Source organism: Heliangelus exortis, chromosome 8 (assembly GCF_036169615.1).
Source record: "Heliangelus exortis chromosome 8, bHelExo1.hap1, whole genome shotgun sequence".
NCBI classification, from domain to species: domain Eukaryota; kingdom Metazoa; phylum Chordata; class Aves; order Apodiformes; family Trochilidae; genus Heliangelus; species Heliangelus exortis.
This window is the reverse complement of record NC_092429.1, coordinates 11,341,389-11,363,850: the sequence shown is the minus strand read 5'-3', so window position 1 is coordinate 11,363,850 and position 22,462 is coordinate 11,341,389. Positions and strand designations below refer to the sequence as shown.

The 22,462-nt window shown below is 47.2% G+C and overlaps 3 protein-coding genes and 1 long non-coding RNA gene across 8 annotated transcripts in view; 2 read left to right on the top strand and 2 right to left on the bottom strand.

The window, feature by feature from the left end:
- Positions 1-22,462, bottom strand: part of HYI (hydroxypyruvate isomerase (putative)) — a 199,374-nt gene that overhangs the window by 116,864 nt on the left and 60,048 nt on the right. The window lies entirely within an intron of this gene.
- Positions 325-8,218, top strand: LOC139799053 (uncharacterized). Its single transcript, XR_011727070.1, has 2 exons — positions 325-3,300; positions 4,030-8,218. It is a non-coding gene; the product is annotated as an uncharacterized lncRNA (long non-coding RNA).
- Positions 12,579-22,325, bottom strand: MED8 (mediator complex subunit 8). The gene is made up of 7 exons (XM_071750432.1): positions 22,106-22,325; positions 18,807-18,925; positions 17,608-17,752; positions 16,791-16,931; positions 16,254-16,335; positions 15,021-15,269; positions 12,579-13,043 (listed from the first exon to the last, which is right to left on the bottom strand). Exons 1-7 carry the CDS (start codon positions 22,109-22,111, stop codon positions 12,979-12,981), a joined length of 807 nt encoding a protein of 268 aa, XP_071606533.1. The 5' UTR covers positions 22,112-22,325; the 3' UTR covers positions 12,579-12,978.
- Positions 22,123-22,462, top strand: part of SZT2 (SZT2 subunit of KICSTOR complex) — a 56,786-nt gene continuing 56,446 nt past the window's right edge. For 2 of the 5 annotated variants that reach the window (XM_071750425.1, XM_071750426.1), the window contains exon 1: positions 22,132-22,237. In XM_071750425.1, the coding sequence (XP_071606526.1) occupies positions 22,208-22,237 (30 nt within the window). In that variant the 5' untranslated portion in view covers positions 22,132-22,207. Of the gene's footprint in view, positions 22,238-22,462 lie in introns of all 5 variants that reach the window. The other 3 variants (XM_071750428.1, XM_071750429.1, XM_071750427.1) reach the window with 3 other exon arrangements.

Genomic DNA, 22,462 nt, shown 5'->3' with positions numbered 1-22,462 from the left:
TGGTCCCGAGGGGTGGCTCCGCCCTCAAGGGAGGAACTCGCTGCCCTGGACCAATGGGAACGCTGGAGATGCGGCCCGCCCGTTCCGTGGCCACGCCCACGCCGGCTTCGCCTGGGGGCCCGGGGCAGCGCAGCGTTCTGACATTTTGACGGGGGAGGGAGGTGAGGGGTGCTGGGGTTTGGGGCGGGTTTGGGTGGTTTTGGGGAAAGCGGGAGCTGTCTGAGGAGGTGGAAGGGCAGCAGGAGGAGGGAAAAAGATGCATAATGGCTGGGGGAAGGATGCGGGTTTGGGCAGGGGCTGGGTGGGGTGTGGAGGGTGGGGTTGAGAGTGGTGGTGAGGGCAGGAGGGAAATGGCGGAAAGTGGGTCCTGGGTCCGCTCTCAGGCTGACCTCAGCTTTCTTTGGTTCTCGAGAGGTGGAACAGATGCTCTCGCAGTGCAATTCCATCTCGATGTTTATTTCAAACCAGTCCTCCAGCAGGTTCTCCCAGGGTGACCCCAGTCCATCCCAGCAGGCAAAGCAGCAGCGTGATGGACACAGAGGTTGAGCCAAGCTTGGGGCATCATCTGCAGCCAAAGTGAAGCCTCCTGGTCAGCCATACACTGGTGCCTTCACAGGAACTCAGTGTCAACAGGAGGCCCTCAAGTTCGATGATGTAGATGTATTCTTCTCATTTCACACTTCTAAGAAATAACCAACTACAGGCTAGGAAATAGTACGTATGCTTTTTTTTTTTCCCAGTGATACCACAACAGCTACCAGGACCATGTGGTGACATAGGACAGAAAGGCACCCCAGAGACATTTAGTCTGTCTGTATGCTGTCTCCAGCACTACTTCATTGCATGTTATCTTCACAGACTTATCAAGCTTCATCTTAAAAAGTTGCTGGGCTTTGGCTCACGCTCGTCTGATCTGAAGGTGGTTTCAGAATTCACTGTTCTAATTGTTACGAATCACATTCTCATCTCCAGCTGAAACTGATGCACAACCAGTTTATATCCATTATGTGTGCCAGTGCTGTCTTTTATCTTACAGAGGTCCTTGTCCCTGTATTTATGCTCCAATGTATTCGTAGACAGCAATCATCTCCCTCTGAGCCATTACATGGAAGACTAAACAAGTTTTTCCAGCATTTTCTTACTAGCCAGCCCATCCCTGTCAGGGTAATTCTTCTGGCCTGATGTTGTTCAGGTTGCCTCTTTGAAGGCAAAGTGACCAGAAGTGATCACCAACTGCGCTCATCCAGTGACAATTCCCCATCTTGATTTAGCCAGTCCTTCTTTGCAGTGACAACTCAGAGTTACTCTGTGGCTGGTTACTCTTGTAAGTCTTCTCAGGTGCTTTCAGCTCACAAAATACCCTAAGTCAAGTAAAGAACTATATACCTGGTGACCTACACAGCTCTTTTTATGGGACAGTGTTCATTTACGCTCCTACAGTGCCAGCGCACAACAACGTTGCATTCCAGTAAGATTTCATCCAAGTACTCTTACTATTTGTGCCAGTCCTTAAGGAAATCAGTTTATAAGAACATCCACAAAGCACCTCAGCAGTAACCTTCTGTGTGTCCTCATGTGCCCCCTATCACCAGGCTCTGCTTTCATGGTGACCTTAAACACTCCTTCCCACATGCAACTCCTGAGCCAGTTTCTGTCCCAACATCTACCAAGGTTCATAGCTCCTTCCCTGGAGTCCACGCAGAGCCTACAGCTTTATAGAAAGATTTTTTTAAACTACCTGGTTAGTCAGACATAATGGACTACGTTTTACCCCAATTCCCATGTCCCATCCGTGTGCTGGGCTACTCTTTAATTGGATACTATTAACATCAGACTGGCAGGCCTGCAGCTGTCTGTATCTCTTTCTCTCTTGCTAAGGACAGGCATCAGTCTTGTTTGCTATTCTTCACTTCTTTTTTGTTGTCCTTTTATTTTGCACCATTAGTCTATTTTTAGTTGATTTGTGGTCCGAGTCAGAGGAAATCTCGATACTTTCTTTGTCATGAAATATCACTAGTGGACTCCTTCCCACTCCCTTCTAGATATTTTTCAATCTTATATCCCACATCTCATACCTTTCTTCAGGCATTCCTTCTTTCCCTTGGATCCACCCTATCTGGCAGGCTTGTCAAGCTTTAACAATAAGCCCCAAATTGCACAGCCCAGCCTCTTCCTGCTATTGGAATAAATTTCCAGGTCACTCTCTTTTTCTTCTGCTCTGAATGGAATTTCTTTCTTCTCAGTCCTGGATTGTCATTACCTATTGTGCCTGCTGTCTCCACCTTTTTTCCTATGGGGTGTTTGCTCTTTGTTTTTGCCTTGCTACCCCAACTTTTGTTTCCTGCCTTAATTATCCAACACATCAAATATATTTATCCTTTATTTGTTAGGTTTTATTTTCACACACACTTGCTTTGATGAGTTACTCTTGTCTGCAGGTCTGCCTTTTCTAACTGCTTCTGCTCAGCAGGTGTCTGCAGTTCCTCAGTGTTCCTCCTTCCCACCACATCCCTGGAGCTCCAGCAGCCTGGCCAGGACCTCCATCTGGTACAAGGACCCCCGTCTGCCTGAGCCACCCCAGCTGCAGGCAAGTGGGCCCAGTGCTGTGCTGACCCAGTTACGGTTGGCCATGGGGGTGATGCAGAGTCCCCTCCCAACCTTGGGGAGAGGCCTCTAGCAATGGTTTGACTGATCCAGCCGGTGTTGTGGACCTGGATTTCTGCCCTGCCACCTCTTTGGAAGCAGGGTAACACAAGCACTACAGGTACAAAGTACACAGGTAGCAAAGAAAATCCCTGAAAAATAAGGGAGGTGGGGGTGAGGGAGACAAAGCTAGAGTGATTTCACCTGTTGTGTACAGCCTGATGTTCCCAGAGTGTCTGGAGAGACTTTTATAAATGCATAATCTTCTGCTTCAATCTTGAATTCTGCCTGTATGACCTGAAATCTGGGAGGGAAGCTGTCTGCAGCCAGCTAAGCATGTTTGTTTTTCTGACTGCAGTCTGGACTGCTGAACCAGAGATGATCCTGTCACATGCCTGCATCAGGGTGTCCTTTCTGCACCAACCCCACTTGCAGCAGGCAAAACCCTACAGGTCATTAACTCTTCACCTGTGATTCAGGAAACAATCTGCCTGTTGTGATCTTGGTTGCAGCAGCCTGGGCTGTACTATGCTCCAGTTAAAGAAAAATTAAGCTCCTCCCTCTGTTGCTTGTCCTGGAGCACAACACACCATTTCCACTCTAGCTTTAGTGACAGTCCTGCTGATCCTTCTCACCGTGGAGATCGATGTGATGGAGGTGGGTGTGAGTATACATTTCTCTTTTCTGTTGTTCTTGCCACCTTTTCTGCTTTCTTTTTGCTTCTTGTAGAGCCAGGTGCTCCTCTCCTTCTCCCTGTTGCTCTGTCTTGGTTCAAAAAGCAGGTATGTAACTTGCTGAAGGCACAAAGATGGAAGCCATCGTCAGGGCAGAGGATTATCAAGCTATCAGATGGGAAGGTCTGGAGGAACTAAGCAATGTAAAAGGAATGAAGTTCAATGAAAGGTTATGACCTTAGGGATTAGTAATTATTTCTTCTGCATGTGATGAGAGATGCCAGTGCATTTTCTCAGTTTTGCACCTCCTCTGCTCCTGCCAGTCTTGAAGACTGGGTTAGAGTCATCATGCAGTTCAGCAGGGATATGAATTTACTTTTATTTAAATAAAAATATTCAGAACTTAAATTTTAAGGGTTTTATGTGGCGAAAGTATTGACATTCAACTTGCAAAATCTAAAAGATAATAAAAAGACCAAATTGATTTAGTGAATTGATTTACTTGGCCTTGTGATTTTTCGGTAATGTCTACAGCATACATGGTTAACAAATTAACCTACCTTATTGCACCTGGGGAGTGAAAAGATATCTAGATCCTCCCCCCCTTTTATTTCTGATTCTGAAAAGCCAGCAATTTTGGATGCAAGCAGTAAAAACACTGAATGTAAACTGGCTTTCTAATGTTGTTTAATCCTCCTACGTTTCTCCTCAGGTGGAACCCTAAAGCACTACCAGCCACACATCATTGCTGCACACCTCTCTCTGACTCCATGACAATAAATGACAAGTTGATTACACTCACAGCCCCAAAACCTCCAGGAAATGCTCCTGCACCACCTCTGTCTATACTGAGAGTATAAAGCAAGGCTTTCACTAAAAGTGGAGACATATGACACTACTCAAAGGAACATTAAATGCTGCAGTGTGGGCTCAAGATTTCAACAAATGGAGATGGCAGATAGGCTGTGCCAGAGCATGCACTCTTTGCTAAGCTCAGACTGATGTACTGCCTCCTTTCACGGTTGATATCAACATGAAGTGACTCATCTTATGCAAACTTTTGTCTGTTATTTATGCTGATTACATCATCTTGGCAGTAAAGGCCATTTACCCCATTGCTGCCAGTGCTGTTCTCTTCCCCTTCATCCAGAAGACAAGAAAATACCTTCAGTCCTGGAATCCGAAGTCCCCAGGAGCCCCTCAAGCTACCAGGAAACAATGCTCAACATTTCTGTAGCCAGCAGGCATAAAATGACCCCTCTCAAATCCCTGCTGTAATGCTATGCTTTAGTTTTACTTTAAAACATCATCTGGAAGAAGGCATACCACAAGAGGGAAGGTAGAAGCTTGCAGGCACTGTGGTGATGTGCTGCAGCACAAATGATTTGATGGCAGACTTTCACCCCAGTGTGTTTGATTGCTGGACTTTGCCTGCCAGCTGGGGTGGGCAGCACGCGTGACTGTGGTTTCCTGCCAGGATAATAATTCTTTATAAGCTGCATAAAAGCCAGCAGCCTCTCCCCTGTGAACCCTGACACCTGCCTCCACAGACTGTCAACATCACCTCAGCAATGTGTGACACCTTGGGGACCTCCACAGACATCCCCTCCAGCTCTGCTGAAATATCCCATTTAATCATCTGGCCTACAGGATAACTTTATGGAATAATGGTTTTCCAAATCCACATGAATCCTGGGTGAGGAACAGGCAGCAGAGCCATGGCTGGAGCAAAATGCCTGGGAAGTCTAAAAGCCTGGTGAGACCAGTTCCTCAGTGCCTCTGCATGGCAGCAGGCACAGCAGGACCAGTTCAAGGCCCAGGATAAAATGGTGAGACACTGGGAAGAGTCAAGAGGTTCAAAGGCTTCAATATATGAAGTACAACAGGAATCCTGGGTCACCAATGCAAGCATTTGTGGCTGTCCTTGTGCTGCATGCCATGGCAGAACACCATAGCAGCTCTGTGAGCTCTGTTTCTGGGGGGGACCTGAAAACTGCTCTGTTTCTGGGGGGGACCTGAAAACTGCCCTGTCTCAGGGACCTTTCAAGGTTGTCTCATGGACACATGCTCCTGAAAAGAGAAAATGCAGGGGATGGGAAAGCCCTGGTGCTGCTCATCTTTGTACTCTCCCTCTCCATCTGAAGGCATTTCATTTTATCTCTGTGATTTAGAGCCCACAGGAGTGGATGGGCTCCAGCAACCTGCCCCAGACTGCCTGGAGCCTGAGAGAGCTTGGCAAAGCCTGGTGACTTCTCCACCCCCAGCAGGCAGTTGGGATTACAGTCGGATTTGGTGACTTGACACCCGCGTGTCACACACCACAACAGTGTCCTGGGCTGCCCTCTCAATGTGTGGTTCAGCAGTGCCGGGCATCTCCTTGCAGTGAACAAAACCAGAAGAAAAACACCTTCTAAGTGCCTCAGGTTTTGCTAGAGACTTTCTGGGATGAGATGACTCTATCTCGACCTAAAGTGGTCGCCAAGTCCCAAGCAGAGGCCACCCAAGCCAGGGGTGCTGTACCTCAGGTGCGGGGCAGCAGGGCTGCAAGCTGCCAGGCATCGGGCTGAGCACACTGCTGGTTTCTCTGTGGAGGATAAGCCACAGAAAGGACATTGTCAGAGCAGAGGATTGTTCTAGGAGAACAGGCCACACAAAGAGGGATTGTTTTGCCATGAAATGAGGCCGTGTTTTAGCTCCAGCTGGGGCTGGGCTTTGCCTGCCTGTCCGAGCTGCAGGCTGGCAGGGGACGCTGCCTGCTCCCCAGAGGGGAACTGTCCTCTCCCCAGCCTGCCTGGCATCTTCTCCGTGCAGTCAGCAGCACAGTGCATCTCCTGAGACCCATGGTGTGTGGGCAGGAAAAGGAAGTTGAGGGATAAAAGAAACCATAGCTCGTCCTGCCTTCAGCTGCCATCTCTCCCTGGCAGGTCCGAGGGGTGTAGGGGCAGGGAGAGCAGCAGTGGGGCAACTCCCACAGGGAGGGGCTGCAGAGTTTCTCCCTAGGAGCCAGGAGTAACGGTGCTGCCTTGAAAGGACAGATATAACCAGGAGGGAAACAGAGATACACAGTGAACTGCTCCAAGATAGTGGGCAGAGAACACAGTGGCTTCCTTTCTGCAAACACTCACCTCTCAAAAAAAGTGTTGATGGTGAACATCACAAGCCTGCTTGGATGTCCTCAAGCCTGCACTGTATGGGGAGAAACATAGTGTCATAGAATTGTTTTGGTTGGAAAGGCCTTTAATACCATCAAGTCTAACTGCTAACCCAGCACTGCTAAGTCCACCACTAAAGCACATCCCTAAGCACCACATCCACATCTTTTAAATACTTTCAGGGATGGGGACCCCATCACTTCCCTGCGCAGCCTGTTCCAGAGCCTGACAACCCTTTCTGTGAATAATTTTTTCCTAATATACAGCTGAAACTTCCCTGGCATCTTGCACTTGAGCTCCAAGAAGACACAGCAGGAACCACAGGACACAAAGAGGCAAAGGAGAGGGAGCTGCTGCATGCTCAGATTCTGAGTTTGAGCATTTCTGTGTTTTTGTTTGTTTCTTTCTTTGTTTTTTGTTTTTGTTTTTGTTTTAATTGCCTATGTAAATGCATACAAACAGTTAAGAGTGAGGGTGGGCAGAGAAGACAGCACAGTGTGTGAGTCACTCCTGCCTGGGCTGTCCCTGCCCATGGGCCGTACTGCAGCACTGCCCCTCTCCCTGCCCACCTCCCTGCCCACATCCCTGCCTACCCCAGAGCTCTGCACGGGGCTCCACGTGGTGTGTGCTGCCCCAGAGCCCCACGCAATGGAGTCATGTCCTGGTGTGTTGTTCAGCTGGCTGGAGCAAAACAGGCTGTGCTACAGTGACGATGATGACGATGACTGCGGCTGATTCTATTGCTGTGGTGCCCATGGGAACCTAAATATACAAAAACAAGGCAGCCAAAATTATGTCTCCTTGGCCCCACTTACATAGAATGCATTTCTCTTGGGGTATACAAACTGGTCCTGTATTAGCTACTGCCCTTAGCTCTTTAGGCACTACTTTGAAGTCCTGCCATGCTGCTGCAGCAGAGCAGAAGACAGGAGTCATCTCTCCCATCCCACACAGCAGGACCCCTGGCTTCAGTACTACATCAGTGCTGAAAATAAACTCCGTGTAAACATCTGCTGCATGTTTCAAAGTTCACTTCCTGCAGGAACAGCACACCTCTGTGCTGCATGCCAGGCTGGGAGACAGACCTGTCCCACCAATGCCACGGGGCAATAGGAATAGCAGGGAGAGGTCTGCATTCCAGAGAGAAGCATCCTGGGAAACACTGCAGCTTCAAAATAACACCCATGGACAGGATGGCAAAGATGCTTCTTTGGCCAAAAGCATAGCCAGCAAACATTAAATGAAAAAATAATGCAGAAATATTCTAGGGCAGTCTTCACCCAGAGGAAATGAGCTGCCATGCCATGAAGCACGGTGGGGCCTTAGCACCAGTGCTAATTCGGTGCAGAAACAGCTTGGACATGATGGTAGCAAAGGGAGAAACTTTGCAGAAGGCACGTGAATCAGTGACAGAATCTGAGGAGCAGCGACAGGATAGCCACTGCCAGAACCACAGCTCTTGATCTTTGACTTAGGAAAATATGCATCTCAGTCAGAAAAATACATGCAGTAATTTCCTTTTATAAGAAAACACATACACACAATAGACGAGGCTTCTCCTTCAGAGGGCCTTGCAGCCAGCACACTTTGCATTACTCCTGTGCACTCCCTTATGGACAGATTTACCTCTGAGGAAACTGCAGGTTTCCATTAATTTCTAAGTGCAAGTTTTCACCAAGGCCATGTTTATGGATCCATCCAGAGAGTTACATTATTCTAAGGACAATAAATAAACAAACTGTGGAGTCACATCAGCCTGAACTGTTTTTATGGCACTTATTACAAATACATCCAAACATCCTGTCTCTCAAGCATGTACTTTTACTGCCACAGGATCTATGTGGGGCAGTAACATTTACTTGTAAGATAGATGAAGATTTACTCCATTCAGTGGAAAGGAGAAGCTCCATGGGATTTTCCAAAGTGCCTGTATATTCATTTGTAGCCACTACTATCATACAGACATGATCTGGCTCCCTGGGGACACCAAGCTCATGGGAGTAGCCCTGGGGAAAGCAGAAACCCAGCCTGGGGTTTCTGCCTCCATCACTCTGCTGTTTTCTGTCTGTTTGTACCTTTGACTTCCAAGCAGTTTCTGAGCTTTCCACTGTTTGGTTCGGATACATTTTACTGCTATTTTGTTGCATTTGTTCCTCCTGTGTAAGCTGCAGGTGAAGATGCCTTGGGAGTGATGCAGATGGAAACTTGGCTTTGTGTCTTTTGGCAGGACACACCACATTATGTTGCTCAGGGTCCCTCAACCCAATCACCAGAAGACTTCTCCTTTGGTCCCAAATGTGTCTGTCAGAAATGTTCTATCCTAGCAGCAGGCTGGACACCAGCCTCCCAGCCCATGCTGAGATCCCTACTTCAGCCTTAGATGCAGTATGGAGAGTGGAGAACTGCAGAGGTTTCCCTCCCTCAGCTGTCCTAGGAGTCTTTTTGGTTGTGTTTCTGCTCACACCTGACATACTTCACCTAAGCAGTAAAGGCTTAATGACACTTACTTTAAATACCTGTAGGTTAAAAAACAAACAAACAAACCAACCAAAGTGCTATGTTTTCTTTTTCAAAACAAAAGGGGCCACCTGTGTGTACGTCTCCACTTGGAGATGGGACAAGAGAGCACACACACAGGGCAGATGTAATCTGTGCTGATCTGTGGATGCAGAGAGATGCAGGGAAACGGTGGCACCATGCCAAGCTTCACAGCTTCCAGAGATGAGCCAGCCCTGGGCAGCAGCAGCACAGGCTGCAGACATTACCCAGCAGGGCTGGATGCACGCTAAGGACTGAGAAAGGTGGGACTATGGGTAGCTGGACAGGAAGGAAAGGCAATAAATATTGTGCTCGTGTGTTTGTGAGGAAGCCAGATGAAGCATTCCTGTCACAAGGGTGAAATGTCTTCCACTCTAACAGTAACTCCGGAAGATGTTAAACAGCAGTTGCATAAAGCAAATGTCAGAAGCTCAGCCTCTGCATATCAAAATATATATTAAAAATAAATCTCTTTTTTAAAAAAATCCAAACTATTAATGCTGACATTCAGAAAGTAAAGGAAGCCTGGAAAAGATCCAGGGAACAAGCAAGCTGATGTTGTGCCAGCATTTAAAAAAAGTAAACAGGATGGCCTTGTAAACAGGTGTGTCTATTTGACAGCCGTCCCATACAAAATAATGACTGAAAAGTATGTGATCATATTGATAGAGACTTAAAGCAGATAAATACAAATACTAATCATCAGGGATTACAGAGAATAAACCTGCCAATCTAGCATGGTAATTTTTGTGGCACTCTGTATTCTTAAATATCAGAGTGAGCTGGCTGCTACGGTGGCGTGTGCGATCAAGGAACAAGAGTGCTGGCAACCTGATCAAATGCAAGGCAGCAGAGGAGATCCTCCCTAGGAATTGGCACTGAGGATGTGTTTCTAGCAGGGAGGGTTAAATAGCGTAAAGACAATGACCTTAAAGGAACTGAAGTCATGACAGTAAAGGTAAAGCTGCTGTCACAGGAGCTGGGGGCACCTCAGGCATCTGGAGCCCTTGTGACCCCCTGGGGCAGTGGGGCCACACAGCAAAAGGTGTCCATCCTCTGCACGAGACTCCAACAGGCACTAAGGGGATCCCTGGGGGGCTGGAACAAACCAGTGCCCATGCTCTGCATCCCAATCCTGTGCCCTAGCTGGGACCCCCACAGCCTGGCAGCAACTGCCACACCAGGGCTGAGGCTCCTCCTTTCCAAAATTATCCTACTAGGAAGAGACAGGTTCAAAAAGTGATTGGACAAGGGCAGGGGAAAAAACCCTGAGAGCTCAATGTGAAGGCACATCCTGTGCTTGCAGGGAGATTGCTCTTACCTGCGTGGCTGCTGAGCCCCTGCCACACACCGAGCCTCTGCCCTGCCCCGACAGGGCTGTACTTGTATTCTGACACAGTACACCAGGAATGGTGAATCCCTGTTGGTCTTACAGGCCACAGCAACAGGCAGTGGACCATGAATTTTCACTGTGACTTTATAGGTAAAAGGCCTGTTCTGGTTCCCTGCTTAAACATTCAAGCACTGGCAGTGACTGGATAAGAGGTTAAAGTCACTCTGTATTTGAAGTTCACATTCCCACAATTAGTATAGCATGTCCTAATCCAGTGTCCCAAAGGACACAGATGCATAAGATTTTTATATCAGCCAAGAAGTGGAAAATGGAAAATATGCTTTAAAGCAAAGAGGACTTTCATCAGTGAAGTTTATTATTATTAAAAATAAGAAAGGATCAGGAAAGCTTAATCATAATTTCCGACTCCTCTGTCTGGGACTAATAACTCTCAGGCTCACTCCTTCTCTGTGAAGATCCAGCAGCTTGAAGGTAATTGAAGGAATGCAGCCTCACTATAGAGTACAATAAAAAAATTCACCTTTAGAACAACCTGCCAGACACCGTAGAAGAGACTATCAGTTCATGATCAACTGTTTTCCTAATAACAGAGCTCAAATTTACACAAGCACTAATTCAGGGCAGCCTGTGTCATGCAGGAAGTTACACTGCCGAGCCCAGCCAGCCTCCCCGGCTCTAATCTATGGAAAAAACCCTGCCTGTATTTCCCTTCCTCCCATCCAAGTGTGTGAAAGGTCTGGCCTGCCCCCCTGGAGGCGTTTTTGGGAGAGTCAGGTTAGTGTGGGTAGCAGGCAGCCACACTCTGCCTGTGTCCCAGGCTGCCTGAATCACCCCAGTGAGCTGCTGGCCCTGGCGCTGCTGTGCTCAGATGTTTGAGCTTTATAAGGAAGCCAGTCGGGGGGGAAGGAGTGAAGCAGCACCCCAGAGCTAAGTCTCAGGGGATGAGTAGTGTCAGGGATCTGACACGCCTTCCTCTGACAGTTTTCTGCCTTCCTTTCCAACCAAAGCAAGGACATGAGATGGAGCAGGGAACAGCCATGCCAGTGTGCTCAGTTCATCAGAGGGCACAGCCCTGTCGACTCCAACTCCCTGCTACCATGCTCAAAGCATTGCACAAAAAGGATGTCCCTGCCTTCGCACCAGCTCCCCACCACACTCAGTGACTCCTGAGAGAGCTGGGAGCTCAATGTTCATTAAAAGCAACCCCAGAGGTGCCACCGCAGACACAGCGCGTTGCTGGGCTCATTCATAAGTGGAACAGCTTTATTTATTGTACAATCTGCTTGTGCTTCCAGCTGAACTTTCTGCTTCCCAGCTCCGTGCTTTTTAAAGGCCAGCACATCAAAATGGGTCAGTAACTGCCCTAGCCATAGCCTTGTGGAAGGATTTTTTTTAGGAGAATGGTTCACAGCCTCCACAAATAAGCTGGATCTGATTAGCTCAGAGACAAGCAGTGCAGGAGCAGCTGCAGGCTGTATCTGCTGAGTGAAGATTTCCTCACTCATAAGATTGCTGACAGATGCTATTGAGTAAACAGAGTGCTGCCTTTCACCACAAGTCAAAAGGGGAGTCCAGGCAAGAGCAGCAAGAGACATGATGGTCATCTCTTGGACAGTGCTGTATGTAGTGACATGTTCTGTGGGTATGTGTTCCCCACCCTTTTCTCCAAAGGAATCTTTCATTAGACAGATTATATGTTACATCTCAAAGGCAGAGAGTAGAACAAGGGTGGCTTCAGAGTGACCAGCTCCAAAAAGAAATGGGCCAGATCTCACAGCCTGGCCAATTTGTGGGTGCCATAGACCTGAGGAGATTGAAATACCTTTTCTAAGCAACAAATCAATCTGGAAGTAGCTAAGAAACTTCCTAGACAGAAGCAGAGAACTGTGGAGGTGAAATCAGGTCCAACAGCAGTATCATAGCACAAAAGCTCCATGCCTCTGTTTTTTAAATGCTCCTTTCTTGCTGTGGGCCTTGTAACAGTCTTTCCCAGTATTTTTCTTTCTGGGAAATAGTCTAATGGGTTTACAATGAACAAGATGTTTACTTCTTATGATTGTACCCTGCTGACTCACTTTATGACAGCTCTTTACGAGTAAACCTGCAGCTCCAGCTCAGTGCCTCCAATGTTTCCTGTGTATTTTAGACTGGAGCTGCTCTGCAGCCTTACCCAAAGGGAAATGAGTCCTTGTGGCATGAGAGATGGACACCAGTGTCTCACAGTGTGCAGAACAAGGTCTTTATTCAACAGCAGGGAGTAAAGAAAATATCCCGAGTGAACAAGTGAAAATGAGGAGCAGAGTGCTCCGTGAAGATCTTCAGGTTCTCTAACAGGAAAGGGTGAGTATTCCCCAGACCAGACCTGAAGAAGATGGGATCAATTATCAGAAGCAAAGTCCTCTGCTCTGACAGCACAGAGAAGTACACACGGTTGCTAGCAGCTCCATACAAGCCACCCAGAACTAAATAAAAACCTGGGGAAGTGCCTCATAACCCCTAGCTCCCTGGATATGGTGTGTGCCAAATGACTAGGAAGTCCTAGAATGAATCCATATGTGGTGGCTGCAACAGGAACCATGCTGGTAACTGCTGTTTCCTGGGTCTGGTTCATCTCAGCTCATCTCTGATATGGATGCATTGAGGCAGACTTGATATTTGTTTTTATTCCACTTGGCATTTTTCCTGGAGAGAGAAAAAAAGAAAAAACAAAAACAGCTGTAAGAGAGGACGTTTGCTTAGGAGCATGCAAGACTCACAACAACCCTGTCTGGGCTTTTCCTGTTCCACTTCAAGTACCACACTAGGTTCACTTGCTATGGCATATTCCAGCCATATATTCTGACCTAGAGCAATTTCTTTTACAAATTGGCATCCTTCTCTGTGGAGAAATATCCTTGAAAATTCCTGTGTCCCCCTGCTATATCCTCAGATTTTATCCTTGTTCCATTTTACACAAATCATTCTCTTTGTCAGGAAGCACCTATAGGACTGTGGTACTTGTTCAGTCTCACACAAGTAGCTGGTGACAGCACTCACAAAAGGACCCAGACTGATCTTCACTTTTATTCCAAAGAGGCAAACCCAAGAGCCTATATCCCCTTCCATGTATCATTATTTATACTCAGGGCATATATTTAAATTACTAAGCCTTTCTCAGGTCTCTTAATTTCTCTTAACCATGTCCATCTCCTGGGCATTATTACTCTTTACCAATACCAGTCACACATAGGAGTGTGTTGAAAGACACTGTACCAGCAGCTAACAATAAGTGTACAGTACTAGACAAAACCAGGAGACAGCATTTGTGGGTACGGACCCAGAAATCACAGGGTCCTTCTCCATTTCCAAATCACAGTGGAAATGACTTTCTAATTCTAACATAAATACACAATTAACTTAGGATTAATATTATTGCTCAAGTTCTGAACAACAGTCATTATACAGGCAAGAAAACACCAATCAGGATATCCGATGTATTAGATGCTGTCCCTTCCTGACAGCAGAGGATATTTAATGAAGAATATCAGAACAGGGCAAGCATGCAATGATGCTGCTGCAGGGCACCTTCTCAGCTTCCAGTATTTTGTGGCTCAGGTACTTCAGATATGGTGTCTTCAGGATTACCTGTCAACTGATTTCTCATCCTGAAATTCACCTACTTATTTACTTCTCTATCTCATAGAAACTTTAGGTACCTACACACACTTGGCAATGTGCTCTACATGATAATTATTTAGTACTGTGAAAAGTGTCTCCCTTTTGTGTTTGCCATTATCTTAATTGGTGCACGTTCATCCATCTTTCTGTATCATGAGAAACAGCAAACAATCATTCCTCATTCACCTGCTGTATACAAGCTGGGATTTTATAGGCTTCTATACTTTCTTCTCCCTGCCTCAAAGCCATCCCCAGTAGCAGAGATTAGAACTACACATACTATTTCTGGTGTGGGTGCCCAGTGGATTTATACAAGGACCTCATGATATTCTCTCTTTCTCTGTTCCTTTTTTTCCTAATTCCTGTATTTCGTTTGCATTTTGCTCCAACTGAACATGCAGTTACCGTCATTGCAGAACTATTGCAACATGTATCTACTTCCCAGATACAAGTAACTGCCAGAATCCCAGGTGCTGGACAAGTCAAGTCAAATTGCTATGCCTTTGTGTTTCACTTTGTATTTTGTACAAATGTAATCAACTGTTACTGAGCGAAGTCAGTTGGTGTGTGAAATCATTCTGTAGCTCTTTACAGACAGCTTTGGGGTTTTTTTTACTGAAATAACTTATTATCGTCAAACTTCTCCACTTTATTGCCTACCTGCAACTTAAATTGGACAGCAAAATCCCCAGCATAGATCCCAGCAAAACCACACTGTGATCTCCCTCCATACTGATTCTGATGTTCAAGAAGTCTACTGTTAAAATGGTCTTGCAAAGAGAGCTAAGAAGCCAAAGCTGGATGGCCGAGATCCATTCCAACCTCTGAGCTACTTTTCAGCAAGTATTACTCACTGTTACAACCTGACTCATGTTATTAAGGCCAGAAAGAAATCTCTTAATCAGTCATATCTAAAAGGTGACTGGGGAAGGATCTCTACATCTGCATTTGTCTTTCTTGCTCCATGCCTTTCAGTCGCTCTCAGATATGCAACTTATTTACCTGGCTGTCCAGCTTGTGCCATCTGCACTCCTGCCAGCATTGGCTGCTGCTGAGCTGGTGCACCAGACATTGGGACCTGCTGCATGCCTGAAGCACCTGCAATGATGGCACCAGCTCCTGGCTGACCTGACTGGACAGATCCTCCAGAGCCAGGGGGTCGCCGATTTGACAGTCCTTTCCCAAAGGCCACAGCTGCTACCAGAGCATTGGTATCTGCAGGGTTGAAAGTCTGCTTGTTCTGTCGTAAGCCTGTAGAAAAATAAGTTATTTAAAGCATTTTAGCAATCAAATGTAAAAAAGAAGCACAGCTGGTCTTGAATTCACTTGTCTGATGTTCTGGTACATGTAACACAGATCAGCTCCTAGCAAGCTCAGGAGTCTCAGCAAGATCAAAGAAGCTGCAAAATCTAAGGACAGTGGTGATCTAAGAGCCTCCCTGCTGAGAGCAGGAGGAAGGAAGGGAAGGAAGACAGAAGGAGCCAACTCCTCTGTGCCCATTAGAATGTTCCCACTAAAGGCTCCTCCATGCTGAATCCTATGGCAGGTAACAAGCACTGTGTCTTAGGTAAGCAATGGCAACAGCCTCCTTTGAAGGGTCAGAGCAGCACGGTGTCTGCAAGTTTTTCTACCACACACCTGCCCAGTTATCCTGGGCAGTCCCAGAAACCAGAACCTGTGCTTGGGTCCTTCCTTACATTACGTGTGCATCAAAAGATTAAAAAAAAAAACCCAAACAAACCCACTGCCTTTGAGAGTTGTGCACAGCACTCCCAGGAACAGCTGATGGCAGAGACCAATAGTAAGGATGTCCAACATCAGAACCAAAAAAAGTTGACCATGACCTGAAGGTCATCATCATCCAGAGGACATCACACAAAAGCTCAACAACAAACATCTTGTGGACACATACAGAATGTTGATAATGGGGTTTGCCATTCACTGACATTGCATTTTCACAGATAATTTTATTAATCCAAATTGACTGGGATATTTTCTTGGTAAATACCAATCACCTGTTCAAAGGAGGATATAGCAAAGGGTTGGAATTACCTTCCTGCCATGCATAGGTCAGACAAGCAGAATGCTTTGCACTTGCAGGACCCCTTTTCAAATTAGAGGGCTCCAAGACAGCAAATCCCACATCTTCTGAAATACTTTTTCCTAGGCTACTCATTGATTTTACCTATACTCATGATTTACCTATTTTACTCCACTTCCACCTCAGTGACATACCTCCACTCTCAGATTCACGCTCCTCCTTACTGATTTTCTCCAGCAGATTTGAGCACATTTTGTTCAGACTTTGGATCTGTTTCTGGAAAATGAAAACCATCAGAAAGTATCAGGACACCTCCAACACAGTATAAGTCAGGAAGGTAAATGAACAAGCTTTCTCTTTCCAGGGTCTGTGTAACCAAATATAAGCAGTTTGGTAGCAGAGCCCAGAGAGCTCAATGCTAATGCATGCAGGAGAGGACTATGGGGATGGGAGAGCCTCTGCCTTTCTCTGACTGCTCTGATAGCACCTCCTGTGACCAGTCAGTGGGCTGGACACCTTTGCTTTGGAGCTGAGGAGCTCCTCACTCCTGTGGGATGGAACTGTGGAGAAACCTAAAGCTCAGCTAAGGTAGACTGGAGAAATCTCAGACAACAAAGAACACTGCAATAAAGAAAATTGTCAGATGGAAGGGTGAAGGAAGCTGAGTTAAAAAGCACCTTGTGCCTCATACTGAGGAGTCAGAGGCAGAAGTATCAAACTTCTTCACCTACCTGTGCCACATCAGGGCTAATTCGAGCTGCATCAGTGATCAGCTGCTTCTCCTGCTCCTCCACCTCGGGGTCAGGCTTAGTCCGAAGGTGGTCAGGAACCACCTCATGGCTGAACACCGGCACACGCCCCTCCGTCTGCCGCTGAAATGGTTGGACAAGAGATGCTCAGAGCCTCCTCCTCCAGCCCAGCACTCAGACAGCTCAAAAACAGAGCACAGGCCATGGTGCTGGAAGAAGGATTGTAGCACGCTGTGGGGAAACCTTGATCTGGGGAGCATTAGGAAGTTTTAACATACTGTCTAGAAATTTGCACTGTGTCTCTTTAGTCACCCACAGGGGTCTGCAGTGCAATCCCACCAGCATGGCCATGATGAGTTGAGATGTTTTCTCACTCAAGCAGAGAATACACACTGCCAGAGCATGCCTCCAACACGTGCAGAGGCTCTGCAACACACCTCATGTTGCCCAGAGGACAAACTGCAAATCTAGATGCAAGCATCTGACAGAAACAGCACAGCTATGGCAGAAAAACATGAGTTTGCAAGGAGACCTCCCTGTTACACAACAAAACAATCTCTCTTTCAACCCCAACATCATGAAAATAACAAATCTATGAACAGGAACACCTCCTGTAAAATGCATCCAATGAAAGCCATTGCAGGTCAAAGCTCCTCTAGGAAAGCAGCTCCCAGGCACCACCTTTTGCTTCTCTACACCCAGAGGTGAGGAAGGCCAAGCAAAAGGAATGGCAGGCTGGAGCAGGTACACAAGCACTTTCTGATATACCAGGGTCCACACTCAGAGGGAAGCTTCTTACCATGATCTCCTCATCACGGTCTGGAGACAGCACCAGGGGTATGATAACCTGGTTTCGTAGCAGTGGGGTCTTCTCATGCTTGAGCACTTTATTCAAGGTGTTCAGCTGCCCTGACAGCAATGCAAAGCTGTCCAGAACTGAAGGCCTGGGAAAGCAAATAAAGAGGGCAGACCATGGAAAGGCATCCCACAGGTGGCTTTTATCTCTTCGTCCCTCACAAGGCTGGTAAGTGGGGAAATAACACTATTATTCCTCAAATCACTCTACTCTGGACAGTATGCAGTAAAACCTAGGGCTGAACATGCAGGTGTGGACAAGTCCCAGTTCCTACACACAATGCTGCAAATAGCTCAGGGACACTACAAGCAGTACCACTCAAAGTGGCAATACTTTGGGGTCTGAGTAACAGACACAGAAGCAATGCTTTCCTTATCATCACCTCTCCTGGTGCAACTCCAGAGCAAGGACAGAGAAATAATTTAACTCCTAAGCAGCACAGCCAGTATTTATAGCTTGGCTATCCTGACTAAGGAATAATGAAAAAAAAAACCAACCTGATAATCTTGTCAAGGATGTCTCCTTCAGTGTGCTGTCTCTAGGGGATTCATCACCTCTCCTGCCCTCTGCAACATTAACTATAAACACTAACTGCCTGAGAAGCTTTGTTGCAGTAGCACGCACTGTCTAGATACTGTGTAGTTTATTATGCTGTACATTTAACATCTTTATGTTCCATCAGGAGGAGAATGCCACCTTTTAAGTCTCTCAAATTGTCTGATAAAACATGCAATACCAGCAAAACACAAGAGCTCAGTTTATACCAGAGTCAGAAAATGCCACAAAGGTCAGGAAATACAGAAAGAACCATTGCTCATTTTATAGTGCATGCAGGTCTGTAAAATATTTTGCCAAGAAGCTTCCAGCCACTGAAGATACAAGTAATTACATTTGCTTTCATAAAGGATCTAGTTTAAAAGGTATTAACATGACTCTATAACTATACAGCATGAAACCAATGGATTTCAGATGGTTTTCTGACGGAAGACATGTAGTGGTTCCTCCAGCAGAAATGTGGAAAGCAAATTTAGACCTACTGACAATAGGCTAATGTTTTTTAATTATAATTTGTAGTCCTTTGAGCAAAGTCTGTAACAGCTACAGCAATGATCAGCAGTCTTCAGCTCTGTGAGACACCTTACCATGTGAGTCGGTCGTACTCATTCTCCAGCTTGTAGATAAAACTGACCAAGGAGTTCTTCAGGTCAGCTACCTGACTGATGAGTGCCTCCAGGGTCAACTCCAGCTGCTTCTCCTCTCTCTAAAATAGAGCAGGAAAGACAAGGTATAAGGACAAAGCTTAATATTTTCCCAAGGTGGTGTGGATCTGCACACATGCATCCATAGTCCAGTCTGTCCTACAGAGAGCCTCCTTTTCAGGGGAAGAGAAGACTCTGGAGATAAAAATCCTATGGTTTAACCTGACCCCTTTCCCTTTGGTTGCGAACACTTAAATAAGAGACTTGTTCCTGAGACAAACCTTTGGCTCACTGCCTGAGTTATGATCTAGGTGAGTGTAGTGAAGACATTATCACAGCTGCATTTTACCACAAGCAAAGTCATGCAGTTAGTTCACGCCACCTTTGTTAGCAGTTTAAGCTAGCCCAGCTCAAAGTAGATTAGTGCCCTTCCCCACAATTAGCATTTATTTCTTCAGTCTTTTCTGACAGCAGATGTGGGCACAGTGATGTCTTCATCCAAAACAGTCTTTGCAAAGTGAGTATCAGGCCCATGGTGTACAGACACCAGTTTCTTCCCTTCACCTCATTCTTTACTTTCTTCCTGCCAAGTGCTACCTCCAGCTGCTAAAGAAATTGCCAACTCCTATTCTGCTCATGCCTAACTGGCTGAAGGAGGCCCCTCAGTGACCGAGACTGCACACACCAACATACACACACACATCACGTCCTGCCTTTTGCTCTGAATTACATTGTTTGAATTACATTGTTTAAATAACCTTTTCCACTGACATCCCTGGATGAGGGAGGATGGTGACAGACAAAGCGTCAGGGCAGGGGATCTGTTGCCAAAGAGACCAATGTATATCCTCAACTCTTGCAAAAACCCTCTAGAACCTTATCTGTTCCAAGTTATTCATACTACAGTATTGCACAAAATATAATTAAACTGACAGTCCTAATGAACTGCTCATGGAAGTTGAGAGCTGAACAGTAATAATCTGTGAGAAGGGTGGGACAAAGCAATCAAACAATAGAAAGGGAATGCCGATTGGGAAAGCAGATAGGGTGACTCAGGCTGTTGGCACGCTTGATACTGGGTTTGTTGTTATTCTCTTCAAATACACTGCACAAATGTGAGCTGCATGGGTATCTTCCATGTTCACAGGAACACAGAATTACTCTGTTTTATTTGTAGCCTGACAAGACTATAAAGGCTTTTTTGGGTAATCACTGATGAGACTTCACTTCACTTAGAAGAAACAGCTGAGTCAGCTTTTTAAAAATTTGATCCCCGGTCCATGGAGTGGACTCAGAGAGAGGATTGCTGGGTGTCCCACCTGGGATAAAAGCACTCTCTGCCATCTTCTGATGGAACTAGTCAGTTCCTGTGCAATTAAGAAATGAGTCTACAACTGTTTGTGTACACTGTGTTTGTGCAAGAAGATTAACTAATGCCTATATTACAAGCTGGGCTGGTAGCCAGTGTTTTACTGCCAGGGTGCCAGGTTATGGACCCATGACAGTCCTCTGGCCCATTGCCTGTGCTTATCCAAGAGGATGAATGAAATCCTATTGCACACACATTGCTCTTACAGCACCAGTGTATTCCAAGCCTCCTTCTTCCTTAGGCTCTCTCAAAAGCCATTAAGAGCTGGAAGCAGAGGTAAGCATTGGAAAGCATGCATGCAATAAGGCCAACTGGTGTTTCCAAGGAATACTGTGCATTTTAGCAGTGCTTTAAGGAGTTTGGTAGCAATCCTAAATTGCCCCGAGGCAGTAAACACAGGGCTTAGGGGAGGGGTTGCTGAAGGACCTCCTGATACAGCATAACTGAGAAGTAAAGGAGAAATTCAGAAATGTAAAGCTACTGAAGTGGCAAAATAAAGGAGGGAAAAAAACCCAACCCTGACTTTCCATACACAGTTACATTTTTTGAGCTGATACCATTATCACTCAGAAACAAGACCTGGAGATTATCTGAGGGTAACCCATAAAAACATCTGCCAAATGCTCAAGAAGCAGTCAAGAAAGTAAAAGCAATAATAGGATTTATGAGAAAAGCAACAAAAAACTGAAGCATCATTATGTCATTGAACAAATGCATGCCTCTTGCATTTGTATCTTGAATATTTTGTGTACCTATTGTCCCCCCAACTGAAAAGGGATGTAGTAGGAATATGTACAAATAAAGGCAATAAGGACAATCAAGAACATTAATCAGTTCCACAGATGCAGTAGTCAAACACAGAAAAGAAACCAGCTTGTGCAAGTGGCTAGAACAAGGAGAGACAATACAACAAACCCAATGGATAAGGAATTGCAGAGCAATCCATTCAATCCATTATCACTTTATTATCCTGTAGGATAGCCAGGAGACTTGCATGAAGCCAGCAGATAGTGGGTTCAAGCCAAAGAAGCTGGATCTTTACAGCCTATTTATCTGTCATTAAGATCTGCAATTTCTTTTCCATCAGACATGAACGACAAAAACTCACAGTGCTTTGAAAAGTAACCAAATCCTTCTTTCATCAGTGCAAATTCACTCCAGGTTAATAAAACACAAGGGATGTGCTAGCTATACTTCAAACAGAGTGTCATCTGTAGCTTATTTTGCTCTCTCAACTTCTTTTGGGTGACGACGTCTTGGTTATAGGCAAACCCAGGCTGCCGGGCCGCTGGTGCCTTCCCCGGGGCTGCAGCCAGGGCGCTCGGGTCCCCGCACACCCGCTCCCCCTGCACTGTGCAGCACGGAGGCGGCTGCCGGGCCGGCTCAGCCTCCCACCCACCCAGACCGCTTCAGCCCAGGGCTGATCGACGGGGGAGCAGAGGGGCCGAGAGCGAGCAGGAATCACCGCCGCGACCGACGGGGAGATGGGCGGCAGCAGCACAAAATCATAGAATCGTCTGGGTTGGAAGGGACCTCCGAGATCATCAAGTCCGACCCTTGATCCACTACCGCTGCGGTTACCAGACCATGGCACTGAGTGCCACATCCAGTCTCTTTTTAAATATCCAGCAGCACCAGCGCTGGCGCCACTGCCTCAGGCTCCGACCTCCAACGCGGAGCTCGGCGTGTCCATGGCAGGAGGCCGCGGAAGGCAGAGCCCGGCCCCGCAGGCCGCACTGCGCTCCCGCCCGCGGCAAGGCCCCGGCAGCGGCCCGGGCGGGCCCGCAGCGCTTCCCCGGGAGGCGAGAGCCGGTCCACTCCCCACTGACCCCGGCCCCGCGGCCCCGTTCATCCCCGGCCCGGCGCCCCTCACCTGCATGGCGGCGGCGCCCCGTTGCCACGGGAGAGCGGCGCTTCCGGGCCGGGCGGCAGCCGGGGCGGGGGTCAGAGGGCGCGGGGCGGGGCCTCGCCCGACATGGCGGCCGCCGAGAGGCCCGATGCGGAGGTGGGACCGGGCCGGGGGTCGGACTGAGCTGGGGAGGAGGGGGCGGGGAGCGGCGGCGGGAAGCGGCAGCGGGGAGCAGCGGGGTCGGCATGGCCTGTGAGGGAAGGAGAGGGGTGTGGGGCTGCAGCGGCTCGGGGGTGAGCGGCGGGGGGGTCCGGGTTGGGGGCCCTCCCGTTGTGACCTCCTGAGAGGCCTTCCCGGGGTGCCCGCTGAGCCCCAGGGTGA

What these genes read in the sequence shown, in the direction of transcription:
- MED8 (XM_071750432.1), bottom strand. An exon ending in GAGTACGACCGACTCACATG is followed by an intron (nt 17,753 to 18,806) that starts GTAAGGTGTCTC and finishes TTGCTTTCCCAG; the next exon opens with GCCTTCAGTTCTGGACAGCT. An exon ending in GGCACAAGCTGGACAGCCAG is followed by an intron (nt 13,044 to 15,020) that starts GTAAATAAGTTG and finishes TTCTCTCTCCAG; the next exon opens with GAAAAATGCCAAGTGGAATA.